This window comes from Festucalex cinctus, chromosome 9 (assembly GCF_051991245.1).
Source record: "Festucalex cinctus isolate MCC-2025b chromosome 9, RoL_Fcin_1.0, whole genome shotgun sequence".
Classification (NCBI taxonomy): domain Eukaryota; kingdom Metazoa; phylum Chordata; class Actinopteri; order Syngnathiformes; family Syngnathidae; genus Festucalex; species Festucalex cinctus.
The window spans coordinates 12,736,751-12,759,116 of NC_135419.1; the positions used below are offsets into that span (position 1 = coordinate 12,736,751).

The following is a 22,366-nucleotide window of genomic DNA, read 5'->3' on the forward strand; positions in this document are numbered from 1 at the left end:
GATTCATGTTGAACAATTAAGAAAGCAAATAAAAAAATGATCTTCTCAATAGAAACGCACGTCATCTGCGCAAGCCCCTTCCTTGTTGTCCACATTAACTGTGTCCCTTTAGAACTATGTGTGATGGAACTAAAACTACGTTCCCCTTGGGCTGTGCAATTAATCGAAATTCAATTACAACTTCAAGCATTAACACTACACAATTGCAAAATTAGCATAATCATTAAAAAAAATACTAATTTTGAGTTGTTTAAATGTATACATTTGCACCTTTTTTAAAATTTTTAAATAACTAATTCAATAAAATTTGTTTCATCCATCATCCAAAAGGAACTTGCATAATTATAGTGTTTGTCATGTCTGGGGTCATGCCAGGGTTTGAGTTTGAGTTCATGACATATTAAGTTGGGTTAATGACCGTGAGGTCAAGTGTCTGTTTTGAACTGATGTAACCATCATATAACCGTCTTCTAGTTTCAACTAGTTTGAGGCTATGTGATGTCAATCTTTAATCCTTTAGGTGATGTCTGGATCTATGTGATGTCGTTCTTTAGTCCTTGCTTCAATCAGATCGATTCACTGTCTGTAGGAGCAGTCTGAGAATTGTGTGTGTTTTGCCGGATTATTGCTTTCTGTCCCTCTGTGAAACTCTTTGTTTCTCATCTAGTCAAGTTTGTTCAACGCCTCTCGATGTGAATGAATAGTTAAAATCTTATTTGCGTCTGCGCTTTGGGATCCAACCCCCAGCACATGACAGTTTCAAAGAATTTGATGTCTTATTAATTTTTACATTTAAACATTTTCTTGTTTTGTACCAAAAAAATAAATGAACGCCCTAATTGTGATTCGTGATTTCAATGATCAAAATAACAATGATTCTGATTAATATTTTCTTCATAATCGAGCAACCCTACGTTCCCGCTTTGAATAATGTTTTAACCCCAAAATAGATTAGCAGAAAAATGATCATTTATTGAACATTTTTACATGAAATAATTACTATTTCTTTGTCCCTTTTCAACCAAATCAAAACTGTGAAATAAATCAATTACTGGTAAATAAATGAGTTGTCTTTCCTGGCAGCTCCACAATACTTGAGTTCAGCCCTTTGCCTTGTTACTTCCACCCTAGCTTGAAATACATGACTTTCTAGATGTATAGGCATAATGATCAATTAGTTGGTTCATTAATGATTAGGAAATTTCTGATTAGTGTGGAAGTTCATGGTGTTTAACGACAAAGAAAAGTAAACAAAATGGACTTGGCTGGAATCAAGTGATATCTAAGGAAATGCATTTAACAGTTGCCATCTGAAATGAAGGTAAAAAAAAAAAAAAAAAAGTGTTTGGCGCATGAAATGTTATATAATGTAAACAAACATTAGGCCTAACTGAAATTCTTTCAAAGGTAAATACGTGCAAGGAGCAAGGTGCAATTTGCACTGTGGAAAAATGTATCTAAAATAGAAGCACACCAAACTTGCTCTCCTTCCAACCTGTTGCCTGTTTATTTCAAGACTTCCAAGGTGAAGTTATTTACACGTAAATCACACGCAAGTCATTTCTTCCGCTAAGCATCCAAATGTTCAGGGTGAATTAACAAATGTACCTCTCGAAATATCATGAACCCAAAACCCCCGAAAATGTCGACTGCGTGCTGGCGGTTTTCAGCCCGCATTTTGTATCACTACTTGCGTGGCTGTATTAAGGGATCCTTGCCATGAAATAAAACCATCAGTATAAACCAGAGTTGAGGAAAAACTGTCACAGCAGCTTTGATGGCAATGACCCAACATGCAAAAGAATTAGTAGAATAAGTATTACAGCTAAACCGAAGAATCTCAGCAACTTCTATTGGGAGACTTGGATACATACATGCTATGACCTCCAATTGGGAGGATAAGATAATACAACTCTGACTTTGAAAAAAAAAAATCTCTCGTTAAATCTTTGGGTTCACAATATACCCTGTGTTGGAGAAAAGCCCCATTAAACATATTTAAGACTGTCAGAAGTGTTCCATGCTCTGGCTCAGAACACGACAGTCTTTCTCGACGCTGGGAGGGCTCATGTTTTGACTCCAAGTGTCATGGAAACAAAGATTTAGTGTGACATCGCTGATGCCAACTTTTGCTCTGCGATGCTTTGCAAAAAACATGGCACATTCAAGCGCCTGGCTCGGCACACTCCGAGACAATGCAGAACACAAAATTACTACACAAAATTGGATAAAAAGGTTTAGTGAGTTGGAGTTTCTCAAAGACAACACCAGACGCACATTTTGTTTTATGAGCGAACCTTGGGAGAAGAGAGCGATACTATAAAGGAACTAAGGAAGTGGAAGTTGGACTAGTTTCGGCGCAGAGTGACATCTGGGAGGGTGCACAGCTGTCAATCATTTTTTGCTCCCGTTAGCTTGGGGCTGTATTTCGATTGAGATTTCATCCAATGAACGGCAATCAGACAACGACAGCGGCAAACTGGCTCATCTTTTGTTGCAATACTCAATATGACAGAGAGCCACAAATCAAAAATGTTTTACTAAAAACAGCTAAAATATATTAAACCATTTTGGTTCATGGCCACATCCATATTTTACCACTGACATTGAGACAACAACTAGAACAGCATTAATAAATGCAAATATATTCATATTTGACTGTTGGCAGCAATACAAAAAAGGCATTTTACATTGATTACTTGAAAATTTGCATCTAATCATAATGAACTGAGAAGGGAGTGTTTATCATTGGACACTGTAATATATCTTTGTAGCCACAGAAACATTACTAAATTAGTCCTTCAAACATTTAATCTCATGGATTTGCACAGTTTTGTTTTATTAACACTAACTGTAACTAACGGGTTCTTTTGTTGATAAGCTTGTGGAAGGAGTCAATGAACAGATCAGGAATTATATCAATTGTCTATTAATCAGGTTAGTAAATTATGATGGCGTATTTGGGCAAAAAAATATACAGTTTTTAGAGAGGGGGGTGACATTACGAGGAAAAACAAATTTACGAGGAATAAGATCAAATATTTCCTATATAAAGTGGCAAATTTGCAAGAAAAAAAACTCACAAATTTACCAGAAATAAGCTTTCAGATTTGCGACACTAGAACTCAGAAACTTGCGAGAAATACATGTAACCTACTCTGTTTGTGCCAAGTCACAATTCTCAAGTGTGCAAAATGCCTATTGTATAAGAACTCATTAAATTATACCTTTTTGCTCCGTTTTTCAAATAAGGAGATAGTAATTGCTTTAGCAGATATTAACCATCATATTAAGCATTCACACATTTGAAGATATACTGCATACGGAGTAGGACTGTCATGTCATCTCGCAAATTTACCACTTTATAATGTTGCAAATCTTCGAGTTTTTTCTGGTAAATTTACCAGTTTATATTGTCGCAAATCTTCGAGTTTTTTTCTCGCAAATTTAACACTTTATAATGTCCCAAATCCTCAAGTTTTTTCCTCGCAAATTTGTGAGTTTTTTTCTCGCAATGTCGCCAATCTTCAAGTTTTTTCTCGCAAATTTAACACTTTACGTCGCAAATTTTCGAGTTTTTTCTCTGTAATTTGTGAGGGGTTTTTTTGCGTAAATTTACCACTTTATAATGTCCCAAATCCTCAATTTTTTTTCTCACAAATTTGTGAGTTTTTCTCGAAATGCCCTCTCTAAAAAAAAATACATAATATGCCGTTATAGCGCTGGCGATTCACGGCTCAGCCATTCAAGATCTGTGAAACTCAAACACAAATCACTTAATTCTCCACAATTCTAAACGAGGCTGTTTACTGGCAACTTAGTTTCAAGCACATTGCCCTATAATTGTTCATTGGTTTGCATCTGTCACGATATTTCTCTAAGTCTGCGGCCAGTGTCACAAACTAAAGCCTGCACCCTTAATGGGGTCACCGTTTTCTCTTCGGTATCTCGCACAACTAGCCTTTGTTCCTCATAGCGCAATCTGGAGATGCCATTAGCGGCGAGGCAGACGGTGATGTTTCGTGACAGCCAACGACTCTTCTGGTAAAGAAAGTGCCCTGGAGTCATCAGAGTGTCACACATACAGCCAGAATGCACATGGCCCGAGCTCCGAGTCCACCTTTGTTCTGGCTATCTGTGGACAGGAAGCTAACTCCGTGAGGGGGGAGCGTCAGGTGGGCAGCACCCGCCACGGGCCAAGTTGTGCCACCACACAAAGCTGACAGGCCTGCTTGTCAAACATGCTGCAGGACAATGCAAGGGGGAAATTAGCAGAGAAGCGTGCCTCTGATTTTGCCGCAAGAGGCCGTTTTTGTCTTTGCGTTACGCTTGTGACTGCTGTCCTGACATTTATGGCCTGAGCTCAAAAACGTGCAGAAATCCAGCAGGCGGCTGGGAGGAATGATAACAGAGGAGCGACATGGCCTGTTTGGGGCTGATAACTCCGACTCAGCATAAATCAAACACCTTCTGGCCATTCAAATAATTTGTAGTTGGGCATCATATGTTGAGAGGGGGGGCCTACAAGAAAATTGCAGCAACAATGCATCATCCTTCCCCAAATGAAATGTGCGGACATGTCAAATTATATCTTCCGAATGAAAGGCTCGTGCTTGGTCGGATTGCTTATTACAAGTCGTTATTCAAAGTAGTTCGTTTCAGCACTGCAAATGGGCAACAACTGTAACTTTTGCAACTACCTCATTTCCAGATGCCAAATGGTGTGAACACATTTTTTATTTCCGCTCCCATTAGATACCAAAAATGGACCGATGGCATTTCATGACAAGTTGTCTTCTTTCTCTTGGGCCTATTTCACATTGGCCAACAGAGTAAATCAACTTGTGGTTCATTTGTGGAATGATAAGTACGCAGTGTGCAGACAATATCACAGACTATAGGCACTTAATAGCTTTGCTTGCCTGCCTCATGCTCATGGGAGTTGGGGGGCAGCTGTTTGCTTTAGGACCATCAGGCTGTGGAGGCTCCATGCATTAACAATGGCTTAACACAAAATGGCAGCCAGTTACACAGCTGTACGGCGGAACTTTGATTCAACGGAGCTGGAACCAACGGACCCCAAATTCAACTGACAGAAAAAAAGTGTCTCGTCTTCTTCCCTTTGTCGCGTATCTTTCAAAGTTTGTGACAGAATTGGCCACAATAGCAGTAAAACGGCGATGTGGCACCATCAGTAGACTACAGCAGGTTAAAAAGTGCACCAATGTGGCGGCCATGTTGGCAGGAGCAACTTTCCCATCAAATGCAATGTATGTACGTACATATGTGGCGGCCATGTTGAGATGAATGAAAAGTAGGGACCTTAGCTTAGCATCGCCGTAAGCATGCAGCTTAAAAAAAAATAATAAAATAAAATAAAAAATAAAAAAAAATTAAAAAAAAAAGGCTTTTTTTTCTCATGCACACGTCTCTTCAACATGCTATTTTTGGTACAGTACACAGTTGTTATTGTTTGTAACGTGCTCACCAATGGTATCTTATTGAAACGGGGGAAAAAAGGAAGCGCTAACACTGTGCCTCAAGAATGTGACTAGGAGAAGTACAGTGGTACCTCTACTTACTAAATTAATTGGTTCTGTAAGAAAGTTCTTAACTAGAAAATTTTGTAAGTAGAGACGTCATTTCCATGTAAATGCCCTAATCCGTTCCAAGACTCCCAAAATTCAGACATAAATGATTTATAAAGCATAAAAATGCATCAAAACATGTAACAAATGAGTTGTACATAATGTGAAAAACAAAGAATACAGTAAAGAATGAAAATGATGGTCTTTTTAACTGCTGTCCTCATCGTTTTTTGCCCTCTTTGGTTCATGTTCTCTCTCAGTAGTGTTTTTTTTGCTGGGTGTTTTGTAAAGAATTGATCCAACAATGTTTGTAATCCTTCGAAAACGTCCAAGGCAAACAACATAATAGTGAGCAATCGCCCGACTGGTGAACACTTTCTGGGTGATTCTTTTCAACAAATTCTGAAACTTCAAGTACGGCGAGGCATCTTTTTCCAGAAAAAGGCCCGTCTTGTTGCAATTAAAAACTTACTGTGCCTTCATCAATGACCAATTGTTTGAATTTTTGCACAAATTTGTCGGCCGTTAGTTAATACATTTACGTACAACTATCTAAACACCTCATGGCCCGAGGGAGCGAATGACCAGGATGCTACATAGACACATTTCTATTATCTATCTATTTACACACATAGACACATACGGTAGCAGTCCCTCTTAGCCAATGGGATGCCAGTTAGATGCTAAGGTAATAGCCAATGGCAGAGCAGCTCTAAGTATGTTCAACAGCTTGCTTCAACTGGTCTGTTAAAGGGGAAGTCAACCTCAAAATTCTTTATGATATATTGTATGGGCGCCCACAAGTCTAAACACAGTATTCTGATTAATATCGTCTTTGTGGATTATGAATTAAGAAGCAAAATCCCTGAAAATGACATCATAGTTGCTCAGGACCAATCACGGCTCACCTGTCTTCTGAAGCTGAGTCGTGATTAGTTGTTACATGAGCCCTCCGCAACGGTGATGTCATTTTCAGTCGACAGCAAGCGGCAAAATGGCCGCCCCTGAAATGGGTAAAAGCGGGTGGATTTTGCTGCTTAATTCATATTACATAAACATAATGTTAATCATAATACCATGTGTAGACTAGTGGGGCTGTACAGACCATAATACTGCAAAGAAAACTTTTGGGTTAATTTTATCTTTAAATTGAGGTTCCACTGCATAGAGATGCGGGAGAGCTTCATGACACACCATTGTGCTCAGTGCTGGAAGTGTGTTTGTGAGAGACTTTTTGAAGTCAAGATTTTCAGTGAACAAGGAGGCCGTAAGGGAGAAGACCACAAAAATCCCATTTCAGCATCCCACTCGCCTTTAATGAGCGCGGAGGGCTGAGGGAATCGACTGATTAATATAAATGGAATGTGAAAGGTAAGACAAGCCTGATAAAAGAGCTGAAGGCTGCTGAGCTAAAAGCACCTTTTGTAGATATTAGAATCGTTATCCAAGTTAGAGAGTCTTTTATATCTACATGGGACTGAATTTAATCTTCAGCCTGTGAACAGGAGTGGGACAAATCCTTTCTTACAAATCTGGACAGGGACTGGGAGACTTCCCCAGCCAAGTGCACAGAGATAAAAGATGCCAATGATCTAAAAATGATGACTTCTCTTACTTCTGGTTGAGAAAGCGATGGATTTCCCAGTGCAGGAGACATCAGAAATTAAGTGGAAATTTATAATAAAGGCACTTTCAACAATGACATTTACAACAACAATCAGCTTGAGCCGGATGAGTTACGTAAGCATCACTTTGGTGGAAATGTCAAAGCAAAGCCATAAGCAGCGTATGTGGCAGACCAAGAAATTAGCTTTGTGATGACTCCTCCTGAAACAAATCCACCCAACTTTTCAACCAAGAAATGATTTTGCTATAAATGGTTTTGTGGAAGAAACTTATGGCTATCATTTCCTTGAGATCAACAGGTCATCAGTTAAAGACACAAAATAATGAGAAAAGAAACGGGCAATATATTAGCACTATCAGCCGCCGTTTTTAGTGTTGTTTGAGGCGTGGGGTTTAGTTTATGGGGCATCAAGCTGATAGAATTACTAGTTAGTGTGGGAGTTGATGTGCGTTTATGTGGGGATGTGCTGTTAGTCAAAACAATAAAAAGTTAAAGAGAGGTCAGAATGTGGAGGTAAATTAAGGAGGACATCAGTTGCAAATGTGCTAAAGTCTCCTGGCGTTTACCGCTTTAGCTTTATTTACCGACATTCCTCATTTGAAAGGCAAAATAGAAAGAGGAAAAGAAAGAATGTTACAATACACCTCAGTCTCTCAGATATTGTTTTCAGAAAATTCTTTTGTATATTTAAAGAAAAGTGATTTGTTATGGATTAATTCAATAATGTTCCATGCGGATAATCTTGTGCAGGATTTCAGATTCGCATACAATGTACATCTTTACTGTCATTCTGGATCACACAACCCAAGTAAATTGCCTTAAACAGGAAATTGTTACTTTCCGATTAAGTCAAGTCAAGTCAAGCCAATCTTTATATAGAGCAGTGTTTCTCAATTCCGGTCCTCAGGCCCCCCTAGCCAGCCTGTTTTCCATGTCTCCCAATTCCCAATGCAGCTGATTCCAATGACAGCTAATCAGCCAGCTCTGGAGAAGCCTGATAACGATCCTCACCTGGGTTGCAATTGGGAGACATGGAAAACAGGCTGGCTAGGGGGGCCTGAGGACCGGAATTTCGAAACACTGATATAGCGCTTTCAAACATAAAAAAAGATTTATTTCTTTTTTAAGTCAAATAAATTAAATAAATACTAATTGACAAATTATTGTAAAACTGTTCTGCCTAAAAATTACATTTGTTGTAAAGCAATAAAGGACCAAAAAAAAAAAGTTATGTTATTCATTAATCATTATACATATATATATATATATATATATATATATATATATATATATATATATATATATATATATATATATATATATATATATATATATATATATATATATATATTTTTTTTTTTTTTAATGAATTGTTCTCATGATTTTAGTGTGCTAAATATTGGCATTAGCCTAAAAAACAAAAAAAAAAAAACAAAAAACAATCCATACCAATCTGGCCCTGAACGTTTGAGGGCAGAGTCGACCTTTAAAAACCAAATCTGTCAGTCAGAAATATGATTGCATCATCATTTTCACAAGCAGAGGAAAATCTCACAAATCTCAAGTGATAAAATAGAAACTTTGGTCTCTTTCAGCGGCCGGTAAGCCCGTTTTTGATAATACTGTTCAGATTATTCGACTACAAACTGTTGACTCCACATTTCACTGGTAACTCCTTAGGCCAAGCGCAATTCAATATGCTGCTCTGTATTCATGAAAATCAACCTTTGGCGACATTTACGACCGTGGTTTGGGGATTAATTTAAGATCCCTACAGCCCACTGGACTTGTTCTGGGAAAGGGCAGATGTCATTTAAAAAAAAAAAAAAAAATGCAAGCATGAATTGTCTGATCGAATAGCCAAGACCGGTCTGCAAACCCCATCAGGTTACATGAATGAAGCAAGGGCAGGAAGGGGGAATAGATAGAGAGGGGAAAAATAAGTTGACGTCTAATGGTAAATTCTTTTCATTTGCTTGTATACAAACTTCCTGCGCACTCATCAAGTGTGAAATCAAACAAGTAAACCCTTTGTGAGCTGCCTATTTCTGAAACCGTTTCTGTAAGCAAGCTATTGGCATGCTAACTGCACTAGCCTCTTAAAAACCAATGGCTTTGCCTTAAAAAAAAAAAAAAAAAAACGGTCAATAGGATACGTTCCATTTAATTGCTGTTTTTATATACAAATACATGTAAAATCCTTACACAGGATCAAATGACAGATTGAAGCTTCAATCTCTGAGTCCTCTGAGAATTTTAGTGAGAGGCAATGGCGTAACAAGTACTGAGCACCATGAAACTAGAAAAGCTCTATGTAAATGAAACCCATTTAGCATTCATGTGGAAAAATGAAAAATGGAAGTGAAAAATCCTCCATTGTATCATCCTCCTATGAGTGACGGGCTGCTCAGAATTGAGTTTAAATGTGCCGGACCTGTACGGTATCAAAAGGGTGAATGAAGTCATTAGAGGAGCCGATAACAATATCGTATGACCTGCGTTCAGTCGGAGGCCCATGTACATTAAATCACTGCTTGAAATTGGACACCGACGTGCATTCATTAAATGACTCCCACGTTGAGCAAATAAATACTATACTACTAATGTTATTTTCTGGTATATTGTTGAGTAGCTGTTTGCTTTCTTTGATGTGTTACAAAAGCTAACAATGAACAAAATCAGATTTCTAAATGAATCCAATATACACGCATGTACAAAATCTTGCTAGATGACGCGCACCACTTTCATGCACAATATGGAAATAATTAGCCCCTATAATTGATTGGCTCACATTTATAAGAGTCCATTGCTCAATTCTTCATTCTACCTGAAATGAATGCTCAAACATCAGCGGGTAATTATCAAAAGCAAGGCTCCTTTGTACTGTCGATGTCTTGAATTTTAAGCGTGGAAGGAAATTGCACACTTTGATTCGACGTAAATGTCACTGCCAGTGTTGTGCATTTAAAAGCCCGGCGGCCTCAATCAAGTGCAAGGCACTTTGCAGATAGCAATGGTCCAGTCCCAATAGCAGCCATGTTGCCATCATTCATTGCACTGCATTCTGCATTCAAGAGCCCAATGCTCCTGACGGCCTTGGCAAAAAAATAAATAAATAAATCTGCTGCCTAATGTTTAATGTGTAATGTTAAAACCTAGTTTCACAATTGAAAAGGGACTTGTTTTAGGAGAGCAATATCAGAAGGACCTACATAGATCAGAGAGGCTTCTCCCTTGCTGTTACACATCTAGGATGAATGATAAAAGCTTGATGTTTTGTGGAAGACAAACTCCAATTGTGAACAGCATGATAATTTGGAAGGAAATATTTGGAACAAGTGGACTTAGACAATTTACATAATTGTTACTAATCCAACAGGTGGAAGGTAAAAAATGATGTTGAATAAATACCATTTAAAGACCCTGTAAAGTCATTGTGCGTTTTTTTGTAATTACATTAACTCATTCATTCGGGCACATTTTCACTGAAGCAACCCCCTTCACGACTGGCTGTTTTTGACCGATTTTGACCGATTTTGTAAGGTCCACAGAATATTGTGGTCTATTGCTATAAAAACATGGAACCTACCAAAAGAAAGATTAGTCTCTTCTTTCATCAGAAAAAAAAAGTAGATTTATATCAATTTTGCAGCAAGTGGCATTAGAATATAGCCAAATTTCATCAATATTCACATTCCTGGTGAAAACACTGGCAAAAAGAGTTTGTTGCAACATGGCCCTGGCTGATCTCATACTCTGCTGCCACCTGATGGCAGTTTTTGTAACGGCTATAATTGCTTTAAGCCACCTCTTCATGTCAGAAGATGCATGGAAGCTTTCTGTATGCTCTTGCATAAAAAGAAACAAAAACAAAACACGTATATATGTTTCTGGGAGTGAAGGACTGTGTTTACATGTTTTTGAGTTTGAATGAGTTAATTATGTTGACTGACAACTTTGCACGGTCAAGGTAAAAAATAAAATAAAATAAAAATTTAATTAAAAATGCTGAACTTCAACAGAGACAAAGGAAGGGATAAGTATCTCAACTGTCTCTGCAGCCCGTGAAGAAGCTGGGAAGACGAGGAGCTCGCGTGTACTTGATTGACAGCTGAAGGTCAGTTCCAGCCGACATGCCCACACAATCCTGCAGGTGGAAGGCAGGCTCAAACTTTATAAGATTTTAGAACCTTATGTGATGCACTTGCTCTTTTTTTTTTTTTTTTTATTCGTTTGAATGTGTCAGGCTTGTTAATACTCTCCTGTGTGGCGTGTCAAATTTACAAGACATTTTTTGGTCACTTTACACGGTCTTTAACCAAGTCTTTCTAACCCTGCATAGCAAAACATGCTGTATAAGCTTTAATGTGCTCTTGGAGTCAGTGCTCTGTTGACTCAGTTGAATTGGCTTCCCGAAGGCATCAGTGCCTGCCTGGACACATACACATAATTAGAAAAGGTCACTGTGCCCTCCTGTCTTGTCAACAAAATCACTTTGGGGTCAGAGGGCGCCAGATCTCCCTCAGATACCCTTGCCAATCAAAGCCCAGCTGGATACGGCTGTCTCAGTAGTCTGATATCTAATTATGTCTTTTACATTTTGCCCTGCTAAATAAGAGGAAGCACATCAATGAGCTGTACAATTGGAAGGTGTGGTTTTCGTCAAGGCTGAGGTAGCAGCATAATTGCTGTCATTTTCTTGATGCGTTAAGTTACCTTGTTAGCATTATGTCTAATATCTTCCTACGAGACTCATCTCAACGCTTACAGCATACAGTCACGGAGGGTTCTCAGCTCCACAAAAATACCTCGGATGCGTGAAAATAAAAATAAACGCCAACACGAATAACTGCCGTGTTGGAATCAATTGACCTTCAGAACATTTCAGACGTGTTTTGGCACTACCTAGCGCAGCCGTGTTCCCCGCCCGGTATGATGAAGTGGAAGAGGCTTTCGCATCGCTCCCTGGTGGCCTCACTAAGGAACTATTAATCTATGGCTCTCCATATTGCATTCAGATCCGCTTTCCCCGTCTGCCGCGTGGCCCGAAGTAAAGGCCAGAAGAGCACCCAGAGGAGCGGGCGCGTTGTTATGATGAGCTGCACCCGGACACCTTCGGATTTCTAAGCACTTGTGCAGACAGTGACTGATGGCCAATTAACCATTTGTAGAAGACTATTGATCACTTGTAGAGTCCGAACATCAGGAACGTCCAACTCACCACTGTAAGATGTGCAACCACGAGCGCACAAACACACACACACCGTTGCATTCTATAAAACAAGAGTTAGGTGGATCATGAATCTAACAGAATGTAAACAACACGCACTGTGAATTCTATGGGCTCTGGGAAGTGCGCCTGTCAGGAAATATGAACTGAAGTTGAAACTAAATCACTCAGGCGCATGTTTGAAAAATATATTTGGAAGCACAATTGGATGTTCTGCTTCTATTTCATCTCGGAATATTGAAATAGAATGCAGTGGTGAAATCTGTAACATAAGAATATTTCCATAATCATTTACAAGTTGGGCTGAACAATTTTAAAAATTAGAAAAATTGAGTTCTCCCTCCATGTCACATTTGTGATTTAATGTGAGTTTATTTTTCAAACAAGCAATAAATAATCCGCAAATTTACTACTCAAATATCTTGGTCTCAAGAGTTAGGCGTACTATAAATGAATTAAATTTAGCACTATGACTTGCACTCTTTAAAATGTTCACCACGGCGTCACAAAAAAAAATACAAATAAAAAACTACCAATGGAAAACTCGTATTACAACAAATGTAAAAAAAAATCTGTGCCTTCATAACTTTAATTATCATGTTTCACAAAACAAGGATATGTAAATGTGGACTAAAAATCTTAAGCACTGAACTTATCTAGATCAGTGATTCTCAACTGGTGGAACGCTGGACCCAAAAGTAGGTCACGGATTCTTTATGGGCGGGTCATGGATAAAAATATATAGGAAGTCATTATTTTATGACTATAATGACAAAGATTCCCTGATTTTTGTGCATTTTTATTTATTTTTTTACTGTTCAGTAGGGGTGTTAAAAAAAATCGATTCGGCAATATATCGCGATACTACATCACGCAATTGTCGAATCGATTCAATAAGCGGCTGAATCGATTTTTAAACTTCCATTTTTAATGGAAAAATATTCAACAAAACGTCTTACTTCGGGTTAGGGTTCACACCTTAAGCATAGAAGATGTAATTTTAATGGAACATTAAGCCTTAATATTTTATTTCAATGCTGTTCAAACATGAAACAGATTACAACCTGTATAAGACTGAAGTTTCAGATAAATAAATAATAAATTTTCATACAAATCTTAGACTGTACAAGCTTACTGATTAGTATTTTCTAAATTTGAATTTAAAATAATCGCAACAATCTACTTAGCCCTAATTTACAACGAGGTCCACCGAAGGCTATTTGCGCTAAGGAGATGCTACGTTAGCAAGCCAGCCGTCCTAAATGATGTTAGCAAGAACAAACTCTTGAACGGAGCAGACAAAAATGTGACCTCTTAAGTTGTGACCATGACCCTCAATTTGATTACTTGCTTGCAGTGAGGCATGGGGTCATCCCAATCCCACATCAGAGATTAGAGATTAGAGGTCAACATTATACCAGCCAGAAAGAAACACATAATAATGATGTGCTGCATTTCAGGATTTCTCATACAAATTTGAATCATACCAACAGGGTAATTGAAACAAAAGGGCAGCATTTGACACATGTAGCGCTTTGGCACAGAAGAAGGCGGACAGAAAAAAAAAAAAAAAAACAGCACCCAATTGCAGGCTGTATCCTCCATGTAACCTCTGCCTTTTGTTTCAAGCCGACCCGTGATGACACGCGCTGTTTACCGTGTAGCCATTTGTGCGGGACTATCATCTTAGCGGCCATTAATCACAGCAACTTCACACACACAATAACGTATTTTGCATGTGTCAAGCAGCCGGAACATTTACATCAGGGTTATCTACAAACTAAATTCACATGGAGAAAGTTGAATAAATATACACAAACAATTTGACAAATCGTCGACCTGTGCCGAAGCAATCCTCATCCTCCTTTCATTAGAATATTTATATCTAATTCTGTAAACAGCATGAAGATAAAATGAAAACTAACTTGTGCTCCTGAGGAAAGAGATCATTTTAAAACGTACACTCTGAAAGTGTGATTTTCAACCTCTGTGATAGATTCCGCACATGTGATTACCAATTTATTTTGTCAAATCTGGCACTCAAAGGGAAATAATCCTCGCCTCAGCGCATCACTCTTCTGGATGCATGTGATGTGTCATTTCAATTCATTTCCAATGACTGCAGGGCAAAAACATTAATGCATACCGTACAGTATGTTTGCGAGTAAATCATTTTAACTTCGCCTTCCAAGACTTGATTTGGACACATTCAGATGCGAACTAGTGAGAAGGAGGATGATGAGGATGGAGCTGCCAGAGAAAAAAAAAAAACGAAAAGAAGTTTGACGGATGGAGTGAGGCAAAACTTGAGGCCAGTTGGGCTTTGGAGAGGACGATTCAGAAGATGGCCTTACATAGAAAAGGATGACGACATGTTTCGAACCCCTAACCAGACAAGCCGAAAGGAAAAGAAGATATAACGTTGCTGTACAAAAGCCTGTTAGCATAACGCTATATTATCATGCAAAACGCCATAGACTGGCTAATGACACTAGCATCGATGACGCTGGAGTCAAACCTTTAAAAACAACTGGGGATGTTCGATACCACTTTTTAATCACACGGATACCAGTATGAGAGTATTATTTTGTGGTCATGATACAAGTACCGATACCACTAGTACATTGGATACATAAATATCCCAAAACTATGTAGCATTTTCTCCTTAAAAATTGCATGACAATTTTCTATTCTTCTAATTTCTAGTTCATGTTTAAAAAATTGCCCCAAGAGGACTTGGCAGCTAACACGAGTACCAATACCTTGAAATAAGGCCCGGTATTGACACCTGGTATAGGTACTCACCCATCCCTCAAATAAATATAAACATACTCCTGTTTTCATACTTCTTAGTCGGTCACAGTGTCCAATCAGTGATGAGCTATTTTTAGAACAGACCCGAGCGCTACTCATATTGTCCCGGGAGCTAACTAGGACCCGCTAGTATAATTGAAAAGTCTAACTGGCCCCAGAAAGATTAGCTCCTGAGATGTGTCTCAATGGAAAAACAAACACAATGAAAAACTTTATTGAAAAAACGTTTTCCACAAGAAAATGGGAGTTGGTCACCCAAACTAAATAAATACTGCAAACAATACTGCAAAAATAAAATAAAAATAAACAAATCTGAACATGTTAATCTGCCAGACCATGACTATGTGTTGCCATGAGACAGCAACATTTCCCAAATCTACCGAGCAGAAGCGTTTCTTCTTTAATTTCATCTTTCGTGAATCAATGAGAAGAGACAAACTGGCAGCCAGAAAGACAACACTGGGATGAATCACATCCGACCATTGAAAGACGTCTGGCAAAGGAAATCCTCACATTGGAAGGGAACGGGCACGGGCAAACGGCAGGATTACGCAATCGATTTGTGCCTAGTGTGGTTATTGCATCATCACAAAACGTACACCCTGTGGAAATGGCGGCCAATTTCCACGTTCCTTCGAGACAACAATTGCTGGGTAACACTCTTGTGGGACACAAAAGGGGGGGAAACAAAGAAAAATACTGCCCCCCCCCCTCACTCATCTTAGATGCTTGCTTGTGTTTTTATGTGAATTGACAGTCATGATGGGAAGTTGAAAGTTCAAATAAGTGACTTGCAAGAAAAGCAACATGAGCTTGGAAAAATTGATGAAACACAGTGAAATCTGAACTGAAAATTCCCAGACAAAACAGGCAATTCAAAAAATGTACCCAGTTAGGAGTGTCGCTAGCTTAACTTACCAAACCCACCGACGCAAACACCGGACATGCCGGGAGATATTGAGTCAGACGCCTGATTAATTAATTACCATTTTCTTAACCGCTTGCTCCTTACAAGGGTCGTGGGGAGTTCTGGCGCCTATCCCAGGCGGCTACGGGCAGTAGGTGGGGTTCACCCTGAACTGGTTGCCAGCCAATCGCAGGCCTGATTAAATAAATGAATGAAATATATTTTTAAAACATCATTGAGGTAACTTTTTTTAATTTAAAATTGTATAAATGCTCAGTACAGTTAAATGTAAGGGACGCACGAGATACTAGGTATCGGGGTGATTGCCTGGTCTTATTTCAAGGTATCGGTTACTCATGACAACGCATGATACGAAGATCGGCAGCCCTCTAGTGGCTGTTTTAACATCAGAAACTAGAAATTAGAAGAATAGAACATTGCCATTCATTTGGAGATTTTTTCAAAGAAAAAAAAAATGCTATTTTAAAATATATAGGTATTTCTTTAAAAAATTTTGGGGACAAATTTATGCATCAAAAGTACTAATATATCGGGGCCTAGTATTGATATTGACTACTCAAAGGTTGTGTACTCATTCTGGTAACGGTCTGGGAAAAAAAAAAAAAAAAAAAAAGTGATATTGAACATCTCTAGTAAATATTCTCCAGGTTCTCTTGTCCTCCATGATAGCACCACTTGTTTTTACTCTGTTTTTAATTTGCCGATTTTATGACCTACTAGGGATCAAAATTTTAAACATTTTTTCTGTTGTGTAAGTTCCATTTTTGCTTTGAAAGCCTACCTGGAATTTCCCTGAAGAATCCTAAAGATGAACCAAATCCGAGGTCCAAGAGCATCGCAGATTAGGAGTGTGGCAATATATCGATAGAGATGAATCGTGATACTTTGTCTCCCGATAGATTATAGACATGCCTACGCAAGTATCACAATATTTGTAGTTAATATACAGCCACTATAACAGCTCCATTGTCCATTACTTATTGAGCAATTACTTGGCGGGCCATTAGGGGGAGCATCTCATAAGAGTGGCGAGGAAATGTACAGAAGTCTTCAGGCGAAGAAGACTCATGAGCTTACTTTACTTGTGTAAGACATTTATCGATCCAGCAACTGACAGTTTTGCATACGTTTCGATGAAAATGTGTATTATATCTTCAATTTAACATTTAAAAACCCATTTATGGCTTGATTAGTTTTATCGTAGATTATTGTGGATTTATTACCTGGCCAATATATCGATAATCGTGGTATCGTCATATCGTGAGATAATCGTTATCGTGAGCCTTGTAGTATGGCATATCGTATCGTAAGGTACCCAGAGGTTCCCACCCACAGATTATGCTTGGCCTTTGACGTACCATTGTATGTGACAGTAACCCGATACATGTAAGCAAATCCATGCGCAAACTTTTAAAAACCACCAAGTTGCACACTTTGCATACTGAAGGCATCAAATGTTGTGCACACGCAAGTAAAGCAGTGCGCTACTTTGTTCCTGAAGCTCAAAGTGTTTCCCCCCTTTCACAACACCGTCAAAGAAAAAGTGCTGGGCTAGCTCAAATCCAGACTGACAGGCCTACCTTTATTAGTGACTGACTTATTTTTCTCGGCAAAAGAAAAAAAAAAAAAAGACGAGTGGGCTTTTGATACGGGCGAGCGCCGAGTCAGCAGCCTTGTCTCTCAGAGGATCGTTTGACTGATCTGAGTGGAGACTGTCCCCGGTCCTGATGTAGGAAGAATTGGCTCGCATATTACCTGCGATCCATTTCTGGCTCCGGCCTTGTCCTATAAAAGAAGTCTGATGGGAGTGGAGCGCGCTCGCATTGACCCGATACGTGACAGAGATTGACAGACGGCCGGGACGCTGCGCCTCCAAATCGGATACAGGTGAGGGGTGGGGGGGGGGATAGAACTGACGTTATTATTGACGTCATTATTGCCCGTTTTCATCTGCATTACACACACGGGAGCAGATCACTTCATGCATGGGGGAAAAGCAACACCCCTGAATGGCTTGCTAGTCGATCGCAGCGCAAACAAAAGAGTATCAAAGTCAAAACGTGTGTTGATACACAATCCGACCTTAAGCCTCATGTCTTTGGACTGTGGCAAAAACCTCACAGTGGGGGCGAGAAAAAGAAGAAAATGAGCCAAAGAGGAATCAGACGGCACAAACAAGATGGTGCCAACCCATATGAAAGACTCCAATCAAACGCATCCAAACAAGACTCGCGCGTACAACTGCACTCGCGCTGCCCCTAGATGTGGTCCCTGAGGTACGCCTGTTTATTCAAACCTAATATATTCAGAATTAAACACTAATTGATGCAAGAGCGCAAAGCCCGCCTAATTCATCATCCCTGTGCCCCCAAGCAAGACAATTAACACAACTTTAACATCTTTGTCTTCGGCCCAAAGCAGGGGTAACACTTTGGAAATGCAAATGGCGCGTGAAATCGCCTCCTCTTTGAACACACGCCAGCAACTTCCCCACAATATCCCGTTATTGTCAAAACCGTCATGACCAGCTGGATTTTAAAGGATTGTAAAGTCACAAGCCACACACAAACTGAAGGAGACTAATTGGTAGGGATGTTCGATACCACTTTATTTCCACACCGATACCAGTACGAGTACTCAAGTAATATCACTAGTACTTTTGATATATAAAATTTACACAAAAAGGCCAATAATTTTAAAGAAAAACCTGTATATCCCAAAAACAGATTTTTCCTTCCGTTTTATTTTTATTTTTTTCTGTTCACAGGAATTTCAAAGTATTTTCTTACATTTACAAAAGACCTGACTTTTTACACTTTACGGCAATTCGATCAGAATCCTTCTACTTTATATATACACAATTATTGAATAACAATTATGAAAACAGTATTTTCATCTCATCCTTGCTGATGTCAATGTTTGTGTAACACAAGTGATTATAACGCGTTACTTTCATGAACAAAATGGAACTAAATAATTTGACAAGTTACTGCCTATGTACAATTTAATGTTTGTGGAGGTTTTAATCATGTCCTTGATATTTAAAACTATGGACAATGACCAATACTGGATTAAAGTGAACTGAATCGAATCAAATCAAAAATGTTTAATTGAATTAAAAATGAAATTGATTCAGGGAATTAGTACTGATACCCAGCCCCAGTATTCGATAATCGCAACAGCAGCCGATACTAATACCTGCTACCCTGTTGTGGCCATACGATCAGGAACATTAGGCACACAGATGGCCATTAACTCATTCAATCCCAAAAACGTGTAAAAACGTTTTCTCAACAGTTTGTCCATCCCTCCGAAAAACGTGTTTACATGTTTTCTTTTGTTTTTTGTTTTTTTAATGCAAGAGCATAAAGAAGGCTTTGATGGAGCTTCTCACATGAAGAGGTGCCTTAAAGCAATGGTAATTAGTGCGGCCAGCAGGTGGCAGCAGAGTATACGAGATCAGCAAAGGCCATGTTGCAGCAAGCTCTTTTTCTCAGTGTTTTTACCAGGAATGTGGATATGGACAAAACTTAGCTATATTCTAATGTTAATTGCTGCAAAACGGAACGGATAAAAATACACTTTTTTTTTCCTAATGAAAACATAGACTCTAATCTTTCTTTTGGTGTGTTCCATGTTTTTATAGCAATTGAACAAAACATTCTGTGGGCCTTGCAAAATCACTCAAAATCCAACATAACAGCCGGAAGCAAAGGGGGTTGCTTCATTGAAAATGGCTGCGAGTAAAAGAGTTTAAAAAAAAATAATAAATCTTTCTTAATTTATTTATTGAAATTCATTTTATTGTGCATTCTATACAAAACATGTATTTTATGAAAAAATGGGAGAGGGAAGCAAATTTAAAAAAATGCTATTAATTTCATCTAATTTTCACAGAAAATGCTGTATTTGGATGTATAAGATCTGACACTCTTGTGTATCAAAACTACTACACTGGTACTAGTAAAAAAGATGAGCACTCGTACTAGTATCGGTCTTTAAAAAAAAAAGAGAGAGAGAGAGGGGTATTGAACATCGCTAATAATGAGTGTTTTTTGTCAAATCAAGATTGAAGGCTTATTGCTCTTTAAAAAATGTTTCGAATGTTATCATACTGAGCATACCGTTTTCAGAAAATATCAACATTGTTTTAACAGGTCAAATTGAAGTTAATCATGACCTACTGACCACAAAGCAATATATGTTGATCAAGTCAAGACCCCTCCTCAGTCAGGCTAACCCAAACCTCACACTTTTGTACACTACAGCACATTTGCATGCGTCTGCCAGCGCGCGTCCAAGAGGCAACCCCATAAAACGCAATTCATCAGCGCAAGTCGATCGTCTCCCAACTCCGTAAAACTGTCAACGTGCTGCAAATGCAGCAGGATGGCACGATGGAGTCTCGCCTTTGCCTGCTTTGCGGGACATCCGTGCTGCAGGCGGCGGATGGAGGCGAACAAGCTCGTCTGCCCATATTAACCGGCTGCTATTGCACATTTAACTGGGGAGGAAAGGTTGTTGATGTGACAGTAAAAGGAGCGCCGTGTCACTGTGCATTGTCATCCATTATACAAGAGAGCCATCTGGCCGAAGCGTCATTGTGCAGTTTTGTCACATTTCTGCTTTATAACTCGCTGAAGGAAACGGAACGAGAAACGTGTTAGGAATGATTCACCACATGACGGTGTCGACGTCGCGTGCGTGAGACGTGCATCAAGTTTGAAGGGTGTCAGCACGTGAGAGGCTTCTTGTAACCTTGAGGGTGCGGACGGGCGAGGAACAATAACTACCACGCCGCCGCTTCCACATTCAAAGACGTGATGAAGTTGACACTTGCGTGCACTTTGACAAAAAAAACCCACATGAACGTTAAAAACAAAAAGGCAGAGAGGAACTTACCGGTGCAGGTGACGCCGGCGAAGCTGAGCCAAAGCACAAGAAGATTAGCGTCGAGTCCACAGCGGACAAAGGGGCCCACAAGTAAGGGCATGTTGGTCTTTTTTTGTAAAAAAAAAAATCAAGTTTCTCAAGACAAGAAATATGAACGTTAAACGTCCAGAGTTCAAGAATCACTTTAAAAACGAAGCCAAAGTGTCTCCCTCAGCACATGTCCTGTGCGGCCATCCTCGCGCGTCTCCGGTTGCTCGCAACAACGAATCACAGGTGTGGTACATCAAATGATGCCTTCCCGCACCCGCGGAAATCTGCCTTGTTTCGTCCCAAAACTGACGCTGGCATCTCCCTCACTCCAGAAATAAAAAATAATAATAATGAAAAGAAAGTGCTGCACTCTCCCGCACTTGCAGAGAGGGGAAGGAGGGACGCACTTTTTCCTCGCCGCTTGACAGCCGTCGAGCGAGCGAGGGATGCGGCGTGGCCAAAATGCGAGAAATGCTAATAATTGGCCTCAGCGAGAGAACATCTGCTGGCGCAGCAATGCTGCTTGGAGTGCTGAGAGACAGAGAAGGTAGTAAGACCGCCGAGGATGAGAGAGGAGCGGCAAAACCAGGAGCGGATAACTGTGCCAACGTGGCCACGGAGCGTCCCTAAACACGCCCATTCAATCCGAGAACAAGTGATGTAGGGAATTCGAATCGAGACATTGTAACAGACTACGACTATCTAGTAGCTACGGAGAGTCGTTTGAAAATTAAGACTAATCATCCTTTAAAAAAAAAAAAAAAACTGCCCACATAATTTGACCCATCACAGCGATCACAAACTGCACACATGTGCCATAAAAGTTATGCCCAAATTTTAAAAGTTAAAACATTGCATTGGCCGGGAATTGAACCCGGGTCTCCCGCGTGGCAGGCGAGAATCATACCACTAGACCACCAATGCACAGTGACTTTACTGGGAATTGGCCACATACAAGATGATAGGTTTGTCTTATTTTGATGGCAACGTCGACGGTATAAAGTAGACTTATGTTCCGGTCTTGTGTTTCTGTCTGAAATGTGAAAGATTTATTGCGTGTTGTTAAACGTACAATATGTACATTTACGTAAAGGATGATGGGTGAGTTGGACAAACCACAAACTAGTGGGAGCTTTCCAGTGCATTTTCAATTGCACTTTCGATTGAGTCTTGCCAAGCTGACTTTGTGCAATCGGGGCGGGTCACAGGCCACATACACTGTAGACAAACAACCATTCACACCAGTGGCTTGCTTA

General features: G+C 39.4%; 1 protein-coding gene and 1 non-coding gene across 7 annotated transcripts in view; both read right to left on the reverse strand.

The window, feature by feature from the left end:
- unc5a (unc-5 netrin receptor A) overlaps positions 1-21,753 on the reverse strand; it is a 197,699-nt gene extending 175,946 nt beyond the window's left edge. Inside the window, exon 1 of one of the 6 annotated variants that reach the window (XM_077532743.1) lies at positions 21,090-21,753. In XM_077532743.1, coding sequence (XP_077388869.1) covers positions 21,090-21,180 — 91 coding nt within the window. In that variant the 5' untranslated portion in view covers positions 21,181-21,753. The remainder of the gene's footprint in view (positions 1-21,089) is intronic. The other 5 variants (XM_077532746.1, XM_077532744.1, XM_077532745.1 and 2 more) reach the window with 5 other exon arrangements.
- A 210-nt stretch (positions 21,754-21,963) lies between these two features.
- Positions 21,964-22,034, reverse strand: trnag-gcc (transfer RNA glycine (anticodon GCC)). Its single transcript has one exon. It is a non-coding gene; the product is annotated as a tRNA-Gly (tRNA).
- Between the last annotated feature and the right edge of the window lie 332 nt (positions 22,035-22,366).